Here is a 15,400-nt window from a genome sequence, read left to right on the forward strand (position 1 = left end):
CCACCCCAGCATCCTCGCAAGAAAAAGAACCCAACCCTGCCAGCACTCACCAGCCATTCCAGCACCTGTCGGTTATCACTGGGGCCCCCCGCACAGCAGGGCCAGGTGGCAGCCCCAGCGGCCCCAGGCCCTGCTGCCCCCTGTTGTGTGTGGGGGCTCTGCCAGGAGGTCTCGGAGCCCCCATAGCCCCTGCTCCTACTGTGAGTACAGGCTTTTTTTCTTTTTTTTAAGTGCAGGAAGCTGCAGGGGGGCACCCATTGGGGGGATGGGTGTGCAAGTGGGGGATTGGGCCAGGCAGGGAAGCCGTTGGGGTTCTGGGGGTGTGGAGAATGGGGCAGCCATGGAGGGGGGCTGCAGGAGCTTGTGGGGGATGGGGCAGATCCAGGAGGAGCCAGGCAAGGTTATTTTGCCCCAAGTGGCACAATTTGCCCCATATCAAAGTGTATGTCCAGGCAAGTGCAAAAAGCTCCGGCTCAAATTTGTACTGTTTCTATTTGAGCTGCTGAAAGCGCATGTGCCTGTATGTGTGGATGATCCCATTGGGGTTAAAGACACCTGAAGAATTTAATGTGGATCTAGTCCCTGCAATATAACAAATACAGCAACCTTTTCAAACAAACAAAAAATTTTACCCTGGCATTAAGGGTCTGCATGATGACTGATTTTAGGTAGTGCTGTAAGTCTTCCACTTTCATTAGCACTTAAAAATTGACATGATTATTAACACAATTAATAAATTGATACCTGAATGACTAAAGTAACAAAGAAGGAAACAAATGACCCAAAATGACCACATGATGGCACCATAAACTAAGATGTGCATGTCTTTATATAAAACTTAATCTAGAAAATGTTTTACCTTTATTCATCTCTTTTAAAATATGTGTTCTTTTAAAACAGTTGAAAAGTAGTTAAAACAGAGATAAATATAAGTAAAAAAAACAATTTGCAGATAAATTTGTATATAAAAAGACTGAACATAATTTGCCATTGAAAACATTTTGGGTAGCATGCTAATTTTCTGCCTTTGAGTATCATTTTACACTCTGAATACAAACTAAACTTCATTTTATGGCTGAAAAGGGGACTATGAAAAGCAGGATCTCAATCTTAATATTGTAGGTGTGTGCACTGAGACTGTTCTTTGCATCTATTGAGCAATTTTCCTTGAAATTATCAAAATCAGTGGAGGATGACCATATCTATTGTACTGAACATTCAAATTATGAAAACAGATTTACCTGTCCAATTCCCACTGGTAGATGAGAGAGTCACATAGCTAGATCCCTGTACAAATACTGAAAACATGTCAGTATTATTGACTGGGTGTCTTCATTAACTTTGAAGGTCATATTATCACTCACAGAAGCTCTACATAAAATATATGTTATTTGGTGGTATAGAAGACAAAATGTAACTTGTGCTGGAATGCCCTTCTAGAAAGTGTATATACAGCTACACAGATTTTTAAAGGTAACATGTTCAAGAAATTCCTTATTTTATTTTCACATGGAGCTTCTCTGTCTTTGGCAGACTTAAAGCTGTTTTAGGATGTTAAACTTAAGTTTCTTTTTATTTTAAAATAAATAAAATGGTCAAAATGACACTACTATATTTATAAAATTAGACAGAAGCACCATGAATATAATCACATCTAAAACACAGAGGCACTAGACCCTGTCAACAGAATAACAATAAGAATTTTTAAAAAGTTTTTCCTAATACAGTTGGTGCAAGGAGACCTTCACTAAAAAGGAGGCAATGGCATTATCAGATAATAGGGGCCCAGATGGCTGTGCTGAACCCTAGTGATGACACTAATCCCATCTCTCACCCTGGCTTTCCAGAGTACCACACTGTCCTCACCTCACACCTAGCCAGAAATAAATATACAAATGGGAGGCTGACCTCAGAATACCAGGAGTGAACCTTGAGGTGCTTCTTTCCACCTAGCTCATCATTGGGCAGCCAGTCCAACCCAGTCCTTTAGTTCTGATCTTGAGCAGGGCTCACTCTTTAGCCCCAGTTACCAGTTCTCTCTCTCTCAGGACTTGCAGCCTCCGCCCCAATGAGTTCCTCTTGGAGCCTGTGGCCCTTAACAGTCTTACATTGACTAAACTACTCACCGTGCCTTTTCTGGACATCCACAGTGGGCACTCTGCTATCCTTCAGCTATTCCCATCCCTTGCAGCTAAAGCATGTGTTGCCAAATAGAAACATAAATAACTTATCTCTGTATTAGACTCTTGCTCTCCTGTAGAGTTCATTCTCCTCCAAGGATCTGGCCCAGAATAAACTCCAGCCCAGAAGCCAGGCTTATATTCATTTATTTATAGAACTCTACTACACATTCTAATATTATATAATAGAAACTGCATAAAACTTATATTTTACCATAAAAAGTAAAAAGTTTTGAACCAAGCACTTGAAAAGGATATGAATGTACCAAAATTTTAATAGCTATTTTTCTAAGAGGATTGAAGGGAGTTAAAATGTAAAGGGCTGAGGTGGCACTGAATCGGAAGATTGCCTTCCCTCTATTCAATACTATAAAAGTCTGGAAAAAAAAAGAAAGAACAATATTTATATTTGTGCAATCTGCATGACCTTTTCTTCATCATACATTTTTTTCCATTGACAAGAAGTAAAGTCTTAAACCATATTTTGACAGATAATTCACAAAAAATCATCCACAATCTATGCTTAAAAGAAAAACTTTTCCTAGTAACTTACCTATTATATAGGACCATTCTGCTTTGGTTCACTGGTGTTCCTCTTACAATAACATATATTTAATTAAATGCACTTGCTGTAATAGTTATTATATTATAACCACACACTCATATTTTTCTCTGATGCTAAAGTACAAAAGTGATAATTATAATTATTGATATTTGTATTATTTTTATGTTTAGTTTTCCCCAATTTGATGTGCAGCAGATGAACAACAAATCATGGGTTACATTCTATCTTCCTACAGGAGGCACCATAGGAATGTATTGTGTACTTGAAAAAGGTACCTCATCGATATTAATAATGTGACATCTTAAAGAATCTGTCGATATAAAACTTATGAATTTCAGCTTGGTTTTATGAACTGTCTGTATCCTGTTGTCTCATGGCTGTCTCTTACTATTCTGACAGATATTCCTTATGCTAAATCAACAGGGGAGTGGTGCCAGAATACCCATCCATGAACAGATGGATCATTAAAGCCTATGAATAGATTTTATGTGAGAACAAAAGGCTAACATCTCAGATAAAGATGGTTTTCTCCAATCTAACTACAGGGTGTTTGAAAGACAGTAGTTTTTCCAGATAGGAACCATAAGAGCATTCATTAGTGCTGCACCTTTAAAGATTAAAACTCAACTAGATGCACAGGAAGAACTTTTGGTAATAAGGGAAGTCTGGGCAGACGAGAGGAAGAGAAGGATAGGACACATTTTCTTGCAAACCACGTGCTCCTAAATAAAACATGCACCTCACTTTTGGAAGGCAGAATATAGAAAAAAGATGTTTTCTAGAACCATGGCTAATTGTGTGATGCAAAGGATGTATACAAGTATTATGTTTCTACTGGGAGAATCACAGTTCCTAGTTGAAACTTTAAGCATAAATGTTTAGGTAACAGATTCTCCCAAACCTAAAAAGGCAGTTCTGGGAGGAAATTAACGCAACTCCAACCAGGTAGAAGTGACTCCTGAGAAAGACTCTTCCAAGAGAATGAATGCATGTACACTTACCTTTCTTCAATGTCATCTTTTAGCATAGCAATTTGCATTGCCTTATTCCTCCCTTGCCCAGCTTCAGTGAGATTATCTGCAACTCAGGCTAGACTCTACTGCTCCAGCCCAGCAGGGAGAAAACCCTTTTCCCCTTCCCCTGACTTGAGGTCAGCAAAGCCTAGCCCGGGGTGGGCAATGATTTTGGGTGGAGGGCCACTTACTGAGTTTTGGCAAGCCATCAAGGGCTGCATGACGGGCAGCGAGGGACAGATAAATATTATTTTTCTAAAAATTTTAGGGGCCCCGCAGGCTGGATAGAATGGCTTGGCAGGCTACATCTGGCCCACAGGCTGCATTTGGCCCACCCCTGGCCTAGCCCCATTTCACCAGGCCCAGGCTGTGCTGCAGGGAGACAGAGGGTGCTGAAGCAGATGCCCAGACCCACAGTCCTACATCGTAGCTATTCCACTGCAGGCTGTTACAATAGAAATGGGCATATCTTCAACAAACAAAAAAGGAGATATGCTCTGGGTCTCCTTTCTCAAAGGCTCATAGCAGGGATGGAGGGAAGATTGTGAATAGGAACTCCCCAGGGAGGTGTGGTTGCTGAGACAGCCAGCCAATCACAGATGCCCTATGCACTAAGGTGCTCTCAACACCCTTAAACAGCCCAAGGAACCTGAAGAGCATGCTGGGATGTGTGCACAGAGGCCTCCTGGCTGCCAGCCATCAGCAGTACAGGCTGTATGAACAGCACCTGCCCAGCCCATCTAACATTTGCACAGTGCTTTCCCTGTAGGTTTTCCCATTGGGGGAACAAAAGTATCTGAATTCTTGTATGCACCCAGAGTAAGCCCACACATAAAATGACCAGGAAGTTATTTATGAGATATTCCTAGGTGTATAAGCCACTCTGTTAATCCAGCTTCTGCCATATACACATTGGTTTTTACATCCCTATGGCTGGTCATTCATATATAGGAAAATCTGCACTACCCAGGATGAAAACACTTCTCTCAAGGGTAGAACCGATTATGCTCCTCCTAGTTATGTTCCTCCTTCTTAGTCCTAGTTCTTCCTGATCAGCACAGTTCGGTAGTCTGCAAGAGAAGCAGTATTCTGAGATGTGAAGGAATTGTGTGCCAGCTGAGAAAGTTATCAGAGGCAATGGCTATATCCTGAACTGGACTGGAGGATTCACTGGTTGTGAAAGTGCAAAATATATAGTTGAAGCTAGATATCACCCAACAGATGAGATGAGGCAAGATGCTGAGGGAATACCATGAATTATGAGACTAAGTGTCACATGAACTCCGGATCATGAAAGCATATCTGTGTTTGAGAGCAAAATTTCGAATAGGCTCCAAAAAAAATTGGTTGATCTCTGTAACCCCATTTGTTATTTATTTTAGCTGTTTTTGTCTTCCATTAACATTCCTTTGAGAAAAGACCCTTTTTGTTGACAGTTCTCAACCTAGGCTCGGGCCTTGACTTACTTCCCTGGGGGTGTGGTGGGAGAGGACTGTGCATACTTCCATGCTCCCCATGGCTCCGTGCTCTGGCAGCTCCCTGCTGGTAGCAGAGCTGCTGGGGTTTAGCACAGCAGCAGCAGTGACACAAGGAAGCATGCTTTCATGCTTCCTGAGACTCCAAGCTCCACACTGCCAGCCCCAAGGACTAAGTGGTTGCAGAACAGCCCTCTCTTCCCTCCCTCCCCCCCCCCAGGATGGGAATGGGAAGTGCAGAGGGAAGTCACAGCCCCCATTTAGCCACCTGTCCAGGGCATAGGTGGCAGCATTCGAGGGGAAAACAGGCCAAGCAGCATGGGTTGCAGATGGCTGGGATTGGATCAGCAGGGGTCAGTGGAGGGTTCCCTGTAGAAGAGCCTTCTCCCCTCACCCCGCATCCCAGGGCAGGAATACAGAGGCCTGTGGAGGGAAACCACAACCCTCATGCCTCTCTGCTCCATCTCCCATCACTGCAACCCCCTCCTGGCACTGGCAGTCCCCAACTTGGTCCCACCATCACCTCCTGGGCAGCAGAGTTCAAGAGGGTGGAAAGTTCTCATGGACCAGCAGTGGAAGGAGGCTCAAAGTATCCTGGGATGCTGGGTGAAAATATGCTAGCTAAGTCTCTGTGGAAAAATCTGAGGCAACAATAACACTCCTGGGGCACAGCTGATTTAACTGTTAGCTTAAACCATTTACAATTCATTTTGGAATTTCCTTCAGAAAAGGTCTGCAACAGGGAGGCCTGCATAAGTGCCTCCTGCTGTGGAGACAGAAAAAAATGGAGGGACCTCAGGGAGTAGGCAAGGAATTCCAGTGATGTCAATGACAGAGAGATCTGCTTTTGTCATCAAGCTTCAGTCAGGCTAAAGTATATTTCATGTAAGGGAGATGTGGATCTTAGCATGAAGAAGAAAGTGGCAGTGTAAGGTATCATCTCATTGATTCCCTATTTGTGAATAAAAAGATGTTCTTTCCTGTACATCATCCCTATAAATTGGGCTGTATCAGTCAAGATTAGTTCTTTCAATTATAGAGATCTGGCAGACCATATCAGATCCTTTACAATACCTGTGAATAGATGAAACAGGCCTATGGGTATATAAAGACACTGGGATAACACAGGTGTACCCAGAGGTATCACGAAGTTGCTTTATGCCTGGGGCAGCCATGATACACATAGCAGTGCTAGCTGCCCCAGTGATGTAGTTAGCTGCTACTCTGATGGCAACTATTTTTGTACCCCCTCCAAAAAAATGTGATACTTGAAGCTGCTGCCCCAGTCACTCCCCCTCAGTTACCCTGTTGGCTGTACCTGATGAGTGATGACCTAATCTGGACTGCAGAACCTCTGATACTGGCATGACACGGGAGAGAGAACCCAGCTTGACTGCCATAGCTCAAAATGAGCTTCAGGGCAAACAGGAATATCATTTTATCTCCAAAACAATCAGATTTTGCATAGAAATCACTAAATACAATACAATGGGTGCATCTACATGTGCAATTAGGGCAAAGAATTAAACGCCGGTGCAGTTTGAGCCAGAGTTTATTTCTCCTGGGTGCAGCATTTACACATGTGCTCATGTTGGGCTGAGGCAGAGCAGCCCTGAGCTGTCAGGTGACCCTGGGGGGTTCCAGGTGGCAGCACTGGGTGGAGGGGCTGGCTGGGGGCACAAGGGTGCTACAGTGTGTGGCTAGCTGACAGGTGGCTCCCACACTGTAGCACCCTCATGGCCCAGCCAGCCCCAGCCACTGCATTGCGGTGGCATAAATTACTTTGCAATAGGATAATACTCGTCCCAGATGATACTATCCTATGGCAGAGTTCATTAGTTTACTGCACCCTAATATGGGCACACATGTAGATGGTGATGCTTTACTGCAGAGTTAATTAGTCAACTTCACAGAAAAGCACATGTGTAGAGGCACCTAATGAATACAGAATTCTATAGTGCAATTTTTTATAGAATTGCCTCCCTTACTTTAAAAAACACAGCAGGAATTAAAAGAGATATTATGTAAATAGTATGTAATCTCTCTTTTAAATGCACCATATAATGGTTGAAAAAATTATTGCTTTCATATAATATTTTCATTATCATTTCCTCAAGTTCAAGTAAGATTGTTATACTACATTGTATAAGTTGCGCTTAAGATACTGCACTTGCAAACAGTCAAATGTATTTAATAGTTATATTGGCATTGTCTCCACCACCATATTTTAATGTCTAGAATAAAGCTGTCAGCTTCTAAAATACTGTAGCCAAAATCTTGTAGAAGGCTGGGCATTACAGGTGAGAATATTTCACCCCTTTTCTGCTGTATATGCTGAAGACAGGCACCAGTGAAATCCTGCAAGGACTCAAATAGTTTAAAGGTAGCAGTGTGCACTAACTCCATCAGAAACTTCAGAATCTTTTGGTTCAATCCAGTATTTTCTGCTTACATATATGTTTCTTGATCTCTGCCATAATAAATCTATTAAGCAGTTCAAGAAGCAAAGAGACCTACACTACTAGGTCTCTGCTGTCAAGGCGGGTGAAGCACCAAGTAAGTCAAAAATGTAATTCCCAGTTTCAAATTTGGAGAAGACCCAATCCATGCAAGAACCCAGTTTTAATATGTTTGCATATGCTTTTTTTTAAATATACAGCAGATGTGCTTTTTCTAAATGTTACTATTTTATTTTTTTATATATTCTTTTTTTTTATATTATTAGTATCCTTACACTTGTTTATGATTCAAGGCTGTCAGCTATATTGCAACTTTCATGTCAATTCCCTTACCATTCAAAATAAAAGGGAAGAAAACAGACAATAAAATAATACACAGCTCACCAGGGGATCAATCCTATACCACGGAAACCAATGGAAATTTTGCGGTTGATTTCAACAGCAATAGGATGAAAGCCTAGATCTTTACTCTACTATATCCCTTGGATATAAATGATACACTGTGTTGGTATTCTCCACTTATTGCAGACTAATGGATTTGATGGCAAAAGTAAAACTAGTCTCCACAAAACTATGCAACTGTGCATGACTACAGGTTTCCCATGCTTTATGTGTTTTCTGTATGTGCGAATTTGCTTGTTATACGCAAGGTATTCACTCTTATGCCATCGGTTTGATGGAAACCTGCAGTCAGCTGCTTTGTGCTATGCATTGTTGGAGTGATGCACACCAAAATAGAGTCTCCTGTGTGTACCTATGCTCCTCACTCATTGTCTGTGACATGTGTTTCTGTAGTTGCTATTCCCATTATGATAGTGCCCTGTGCTTATGTGTACTGTCTGCTGTTAGTGAGTACCAAAGTTGTCTTGTAAAAGTGGTAGAAATGGGTCTGGGGGCCAGTACAGTTGAGATCTTGGAATGTATCCCTATTTGTTACATTGTAAAGTAGGTTCCCTTTATGTAAATTTGAGTTATGCGCCGTTTTCCAGGAATGCATGTACAGCATGAAGAAAGGGAAATCTGTACAGGTTTGAGCTCATGTAAATTCAGATGCTCAGAGTATCATGACATGCTGATATGATGATGAGATCTAAATATATAAATCAGAGTCAGTTTTTTTAACTTTAAAAGTGCTAAATTTACTAACTTTTCTGGCAGAGGGAATACATATAAACTGCAGAAACTGAATGTTTCCTTCACTTGTTTTTTTTGTATCCTGTCCCTTTTTAGAATGCTCAGCTAAAAATATTTCCACACTATTTCTTAAACAGCAGAACAATGTTTCCATACACAGTATTTTGTTTCATAAAGCTCTTATATATCTTGTGAAAGCTTCAGAACATGTACGTGATAAAAATGCAATCTGCAATGTGGATTGCAATATGAAAGTGATAGTGGTTTATAGCTGTTATATTGACTTACTTTTTTATTGATGTAGTATGGGTCCAGGTCCTCCAAGGGCTCAGACACCATTCCTGGAGGTATGTCTCCATAAATAAATGGGAGTGACTTTCCTGCCTCCAAGTCACTGTTTGGCTTTGGGCCATTTTCATCGTCGTCGTCTTTACGATCTTGTTTGGACTGTTTAGCCTTTTCTGCAGCAATGCGTTGTTCAATAGCTGCAAGAGACTCTCTAGTGAAGAAGTGGAAGCTGTCAGGTCCTGGTGGTACAAGCACTGGCTCCATCTTTTCATCCTGCACATTTTAATTATCATTTATTCTCCTGCATAAGAAAATGCTAAAAGGAAACAGAAAAAGAGGACACAAACACTTTAGAACAATCAAAGAAGAAAGAAATAGCATGTATTTGGTACCTCTTTAGTTTATGCTTGTATGTGAACATTCACATATAAAATACTGAATATAATTTAAATACATTCACACTGAGAATTTAAATAGGAAATGTGAGCTTTTTAAAAGGTACCAATATGATTCTTACTTTGCCAAACATAAAAGTTGAAATAATTCTCTATTCTAGAAATTGCATCTTGTTTTTTGCTCTTAATAAGCAAACGTGTTATTTGAGTATAACCAAGGAATCTTTTATTGCAACTGATATTTTATTAATTATTTAAGAAAGAGTAGAATCCTCTGGGAACATATTGTTAACAATAAAGGGCTGAATGCATCCATCTTTATACATACACATTCTCATTTGACTTCAAAAAGATCACTTGCACCTAAATTCTGCAGAATTGTGACTTGGACAAATAAAAGTGTCTGCATTATTGTGGAGGAGATCAAAATTTTAATTATCAAATTAAATGTTTCCTAAGACTATTTGTTCAATAGTTATTCTAATTAATAAAAGCAATAGTTTCCGTCATTTATGTAATTGTTATGTATGCTGGTGCTTTATTCAATAGACATTTATAATTGAAGAATTTTAAATGATTTTAATATACACAGTATGGAGCTTAAAAATAAACATGGCAATAGGCAAAATGACTGTACAATAAAACTGCAGATCCTGCATCTTTTATGCTGGTGAATGATTTTTTTTCTTGTAACAGGCACATTGTTTAACTGCATTTGGGCAGGCAGTAGAATGTATCCCTCCTATCAGAATGCAAAGGGATGTCTGCAATCATTACCCATTGGTAGACAGTTCTCTGAGAAATGACTAGCCAGCTTCTGATGGGGGTTTTAAGAATCAGTGCCAGACCTAATAAATTTTGAAAGAAGCAAGAGATAAGAAATGGCAGAGAAATGAGAAAGCAAGCGATGGTCAGAAGAGAGACAGATAAACAAAGGTGACAATAAAGCATAGGTTGCAGAATGAAGCTGAAAAAACATGAGTTAAAATGTGATGTAAAACAGAAACAGAAATAATGGCAGATCTAATGGAGAACACCAGTCAATGTACAGTATAAAGAATTAGAAAGAAAGGCACCATGGGAAGGAATGTTAAATTAAAAAGTTGCAAGACTGTAATGTCCTCTTTCTGCTCCATGTATGGAACCAATAATCTGAAGGGTGAAAGGTTAAGTCAAGCCTGCAGGACCTGAATGTGAAGGTGCAGGAAATCTAGGCACACCATGTCATTTATTTAGGTTACAAAGACAGCATGTTTAGTTGTTTTCCTTATGAGCAAACTTAAAAGCAATCCATACTGTATCTTTAAAAAATATCCATATCTGCATGTTTATCTGTAATTTTCCTTTAAGAAAGTGATGTCTTGATTTTTCTCAATAATTAATCACAATATTATCTTCAGTATCACTGCACTCAAAATGAATAGTGAATTTTTATTTAGGACATGTTACCAATCAGATTTGATTCAGTTAGTTTAGATTTAGACAAAAAGACAATCAAGAATAACATTTCCTCAACATTGTATCTTTGAGCTTTGTGCCTAGACAAGAGGGGATTAATACAATGTCACAGAATAAAGCATGTGAAAAGGCAATGTCAGGAAATTTTGGGATCAATGATGCACCCCCAAAGATAGACATGAAACATACTGAACAGCTATTAAGAATTGATCAGAAAGTGGAAAAGATACTGAAACTGAAACCAAGTAATTACTTGAAAAGAAGGTCATTATGCCTATCCTTTTTTCACTGCGTGTGTTTTTTTTAAGTAATTGCTTATTTAGCTCTTCTTACAACAAACACTTTGAAGGAACACACAGCTTCTGTAAGGTCCTAGCTACATGTACACACTGCTACTCTGGTTGGCTTCTGGAACATGGGAACAGTGGGTACTAGAAGACTCACAAGCTATTTAAAGGAATATTATTCTATTCCTCCAAAATTACATGACAAGGTATTACCGCTAAAGGTGAATATCAAAATGTAAATGAAGGACTTAAAAAGAGCAAGTGTTCAAAGTCCTTGATAGGCTTCTATGGCTAAAATATATATGCAAACTTCTCACTTGATTCAATTAATTTCTTTTTAAAACAATGTTGAGAATTCGGTTATGTAATTTGTTATGCCTTTATGTTTGTATAATATTACTTTTAATCTCAGAGGGTGATTGTTTTTATTCTGTGAACAGACAGCATTAAACATGCTTAGGTTTTTTTAAACACATGACCTCCCAGGTCTGTAGTACTGAAGAACATCAGGGTGAGTTGATTCAGGTTCTGTTTCTCTCACTAGGCAAGTGTTGGTGCTAAATGAAGCAAATGTGCATTCAAAAGGAACAGATCTGGGGATGAGCCACAAATATTATTCTTGTGGTTGCTACTCCTCTACTGGCATGAGCATGTGAAGCATGGCCTGAGGAGTCAGGCTAGAAGAGATGGAATTTTTCTGTTTATTCTTGTTGTCAAGAATAAACTGTTCAGATCTTGGCAGAAATGGTAACATAATTCATAGTGGCTGTGTCTACACATGCATTTAAGTCAGTTTAAATTTGCAGTAAAAGGGAATAGGCTGGTGTTTACATGTGCAGGCATTAAAGCACATTAACACTGTGTGTGGACTGACTGGGGACTATATAAGTCCTGAAGTCAGTTTACACATTCAATGTTACTGTACAGTAAGGTATCTACACGTGCATTACTGTGCAGTACCTAATTGGGTGTAATTTGATACCTGCATAATGCAGGCATAAATTTGCACTCAGGTCAGCATAAGTCACTATATTTACTGTGCAGTAAGGATGTGTATATATAGATGCACGCCTGTACTGCGCAGTAATTTCAGTAAATACATATTGGTAGATGTGCCTACTGATGTCTTCTCTTTTCATGCTCTTGTAGAATCACTAAATATGAATTTGGACACCACTAGGCCGAGACCTAAACACCACTGCTAGCATTACATACCAAGAGACACAACTACTTTTATGTAAAAGAGAAACTGGAAAGAGGAATACTGTGGGAATATTATATACATTTTTAAATATATTTGTTCATTTGCATTCTTATTGCACTCTTCTCTAGAGAGATGTGCCATATTTTGGGAGGTAGGAAAATGAGTTCTTTTTTTTTTCTTGAATAAAAAACAAAAACTAGGTCAAATCAAAGAAAATATGAAATATTAACAGATATATTAAACAAGAAAACAACACAAAATGAACGTCTGCTACATTAACTAACGCAGTTCTCTTTGAATTTCAGAAAGCTTTTCCTAAGTGCCTGCACACAATCCTTCCCCTTTCTTTTCCCCTCCAGCAACATAAAACTGATCACTAGGGGAAGATTTAAGCAAGAAAAAACTATTGCAGTAAGCAGAATTTAAACCTTGCCCTTTACTTTGCTCTTACTCTAGGACACAATTATGTTTTTCACTTTTAGAAAAAATTAACATATCAGATCTCCTAAAACTTATTCTATCTACCATTTTGGAAAGTAGTCAAAGTAGCATTAATATTCTGAATTCATATGAGGCTTTTTATCAGTAGATCTTAAAGAGCTTTACACAACAGGAGGCAAGCATTTTTCTAAATGGGACTAGAACAGTGATTTGCTAAGATTCACCATCAAGTAAGTAGCAGAACAAGGAAAGGAATCAGTCTCCCAATTTCAAGTCACTCAACCTAGAAGACAACAGTTACCCCAAAATAAAACAAAGTGAATCATTTACCTGTAAAAGGTATTCACGGATATTACTATAGCGCAAATCTAACATTAAGATGTTACTTAACTATTATTAGTTGCACAATTTCTTGTTATGTTTCACTTAAAATAAGAGTTAACATACAAATTGTTATAATAGTTTAACAGTTTTAAAAAACACTTTATAAGCATTAGTTAATTAATCCTTACAATAGTCACATGGGATAAAAATGCATATTCTTATGCCCATTTCACAGAAAGGCAATTGAAGCAGCAAAGGTAACTGCCTTATCCAGTGCCACACACTGAGCCAAAAGTGGTATAGATAGGAATAGAATAAATAATATGTCATACCACTGTAAGACTTTATACAGTGCTAAGACTGTGAAGGGAAGGGAAATTTAATTCTCATGAAAGGATTTACAGATTAAGTACTATTAATGGGTTGATAAAGGGATGCTTTCAGCTTTATATATTGGTTCAAGGTCAGCTTGGTACTTTCTGGAAGTCAGTTCTATCTGCTGACTTGTGAGTGGCTCCTATATAATTCTAGGAGATGAGGAGAATCTGTCAAATACTGTTCTTTTGATATTACTCTCAACATGACTAAAGGCTTGCCTGTACTAGATCATTTGCATGTGGTTGAATACACTGATCAAGCACATTGTCCACCCTGTAGTTTGCAGTGTGGAAACAAAATTGCAGGTACAACATTTAGTCCTAAATAAGTAGTGTGCTGAGATAAATTAGCTTGCTCTAGGCTAGTGCTCCATAGAGAAATTCTTTGTGTCCTGGAAAATATACTACATGCTCACCCTTAGAAGTGCTCTCTGAAAAACTGAAGCTCTTTGGTGGGACACTGCCTGTACTGGACCTATTTTCTGGATATTCAGCACTTATTACAAAACACTACCATAGTTAAAGTACCTTACAACCACGTATAACTTTGCAATTAGAAGAAAACAAAGATACCTTAAATTAAGGCAGCATCACATAAGGAAATAGTGAATCACTTTAAGGTGATTTTGTAAAGGATCCAGACACCAAATTTGTACATGTCTAGTAATACTGGTATCTAAAATCCTGTGTTAAGGCAATAAATGATGCAGAGAGAGAGCCGAGAGCACCTCAGGATGGTTTCATAACAGTCTGCGTGTTCAATAAAAGCTACCTAACTGTGCATAAAGCTGACTCAAGTTAGGAGATGCCAGTAGTACCCTACCCTGCTTAACATAAGAACCTAATGTTTAGTGCACTTGGCCCAGAAGTGAAGACCAAGATTACATTTTCTCCTCAGTCTGAGGGAATTTAAAAAGAGTGCCTTAACCACCAAGCAACAGTCTATTCTAGGTGATAATATTCTAAGCTCCTCCTGTTGAAAACATGCCACCATGCAGACAAAAAAAGTCCCAAGATTCATTGGGTGTGAGAGAGAGGCAAGAGTGAGCTGACTGGAGCCAAGTGGCTAGGGCACTTGGGAAGAGGTTCCAATATGCAAGACCATTTCTGTAGTTTATCTCATGACTACCTGAGAAGAATCAGTTGCAAATGGTTGAATGTAGAGTCACAAGGGTTAGGGGCAGAAGTTACACCTAAACTGGTTTCCTAGTTTCATAGTTAGTAGGGTCAGAAGGGACCTGAGCAGATCATCAAGTCTGACCCCCTGCCATGGCAAGAAAGAATGCTGGGGTCAAACGACCCTGGTTAGGTGAATACTTAGCCTCTTTTTGAAGACCCCCAGGGTAGAAGTGAGCACCACTTCCCTTGGAAGTTGGTTTCAGCTCCTAGCTGCACTGACTGTGAAGTAGTGCCTCCTGATATCTAATCTGAATCTGCTCTCAGTCAACTTATGGTTGTTATTCCTTGTTATTCCCGACAGTGCTCAGGGGAACAGGGACTCTCCCATTGCCTGCTGGTCCCCTTTGGCCAGTTTATAGACAGCCACCAGATCCCCTCTCAGCCTTCTCTCATGGAGGCTGAACAGGTTCAGGTCCCATAGCCTCTCCTTGAAGGGCTGACCCTGCTGCACCCTGATCATGCAAGTGGCCTTCCTCTGGACCCTCTCGATGCTGTCCACATCCTGCCTGAAGTGCAGCACCCAGAACTGGACGCAGTACTCCAACTGCAGCCTGACCAATGTCACATAGAGAGGCAGGATCACCTCCTTGGACCTGCTCATGACGCATCTATGGATGCATG

The 15,400-nt window shown here is 39.7% G+C and overlaps 1 protein-coding gene across 6 annotated transcripts in view; it reads right to left on the reverse strand.

Annotated features, from left to right (window-relative positions):
* Window positions 1-15,400, reverse strand: part of LOC109301517 (sodium channel protein type 1 subunit alpha) — a 231,210-nt gene that overhangs the window by 168,800 nt on the left and 47,010 nt on the right. For all 6 annotated transcript variants that reach the window (XM_019522724.1, XM_019522727.1, XM_019522722.1 and 3 more), the window contains 2 exons: window positions 9,115-9,430; window positions 2,439-2,557 (listed from right to left, as the gene is read on the reverse strand). In XM_019522724.1, the coding sequence (XP_019378269.1) occupies window positions 2,439-2,557; window positions 9,115-9,378 (383 nt within the window). In that variant the 5' untranslated portion in view covers window positions 9,379-9,430. The remainder of the gene's footprint in view (window positions 1-2,438; window positions 2,558-9,114; window positions 9,431-15,400) is intronic.

The sequence above is a fragment of the Gavialis gangeticus genome, unplaced genomic scaffold, assembly GCF_001723915.1.
Source record: "Gavialis gangeticus isolate Ggan-Ray unplaced genomic scaffold, GavGan_comp1, whole genome shotgun sequence".
Taxonomy (NCBI): domain Eukaryota; kingdom Metazoa; phylum Chordata; order Crocodylia; family Gavialidae; genus Gavialis; species Gavialis gangeticus.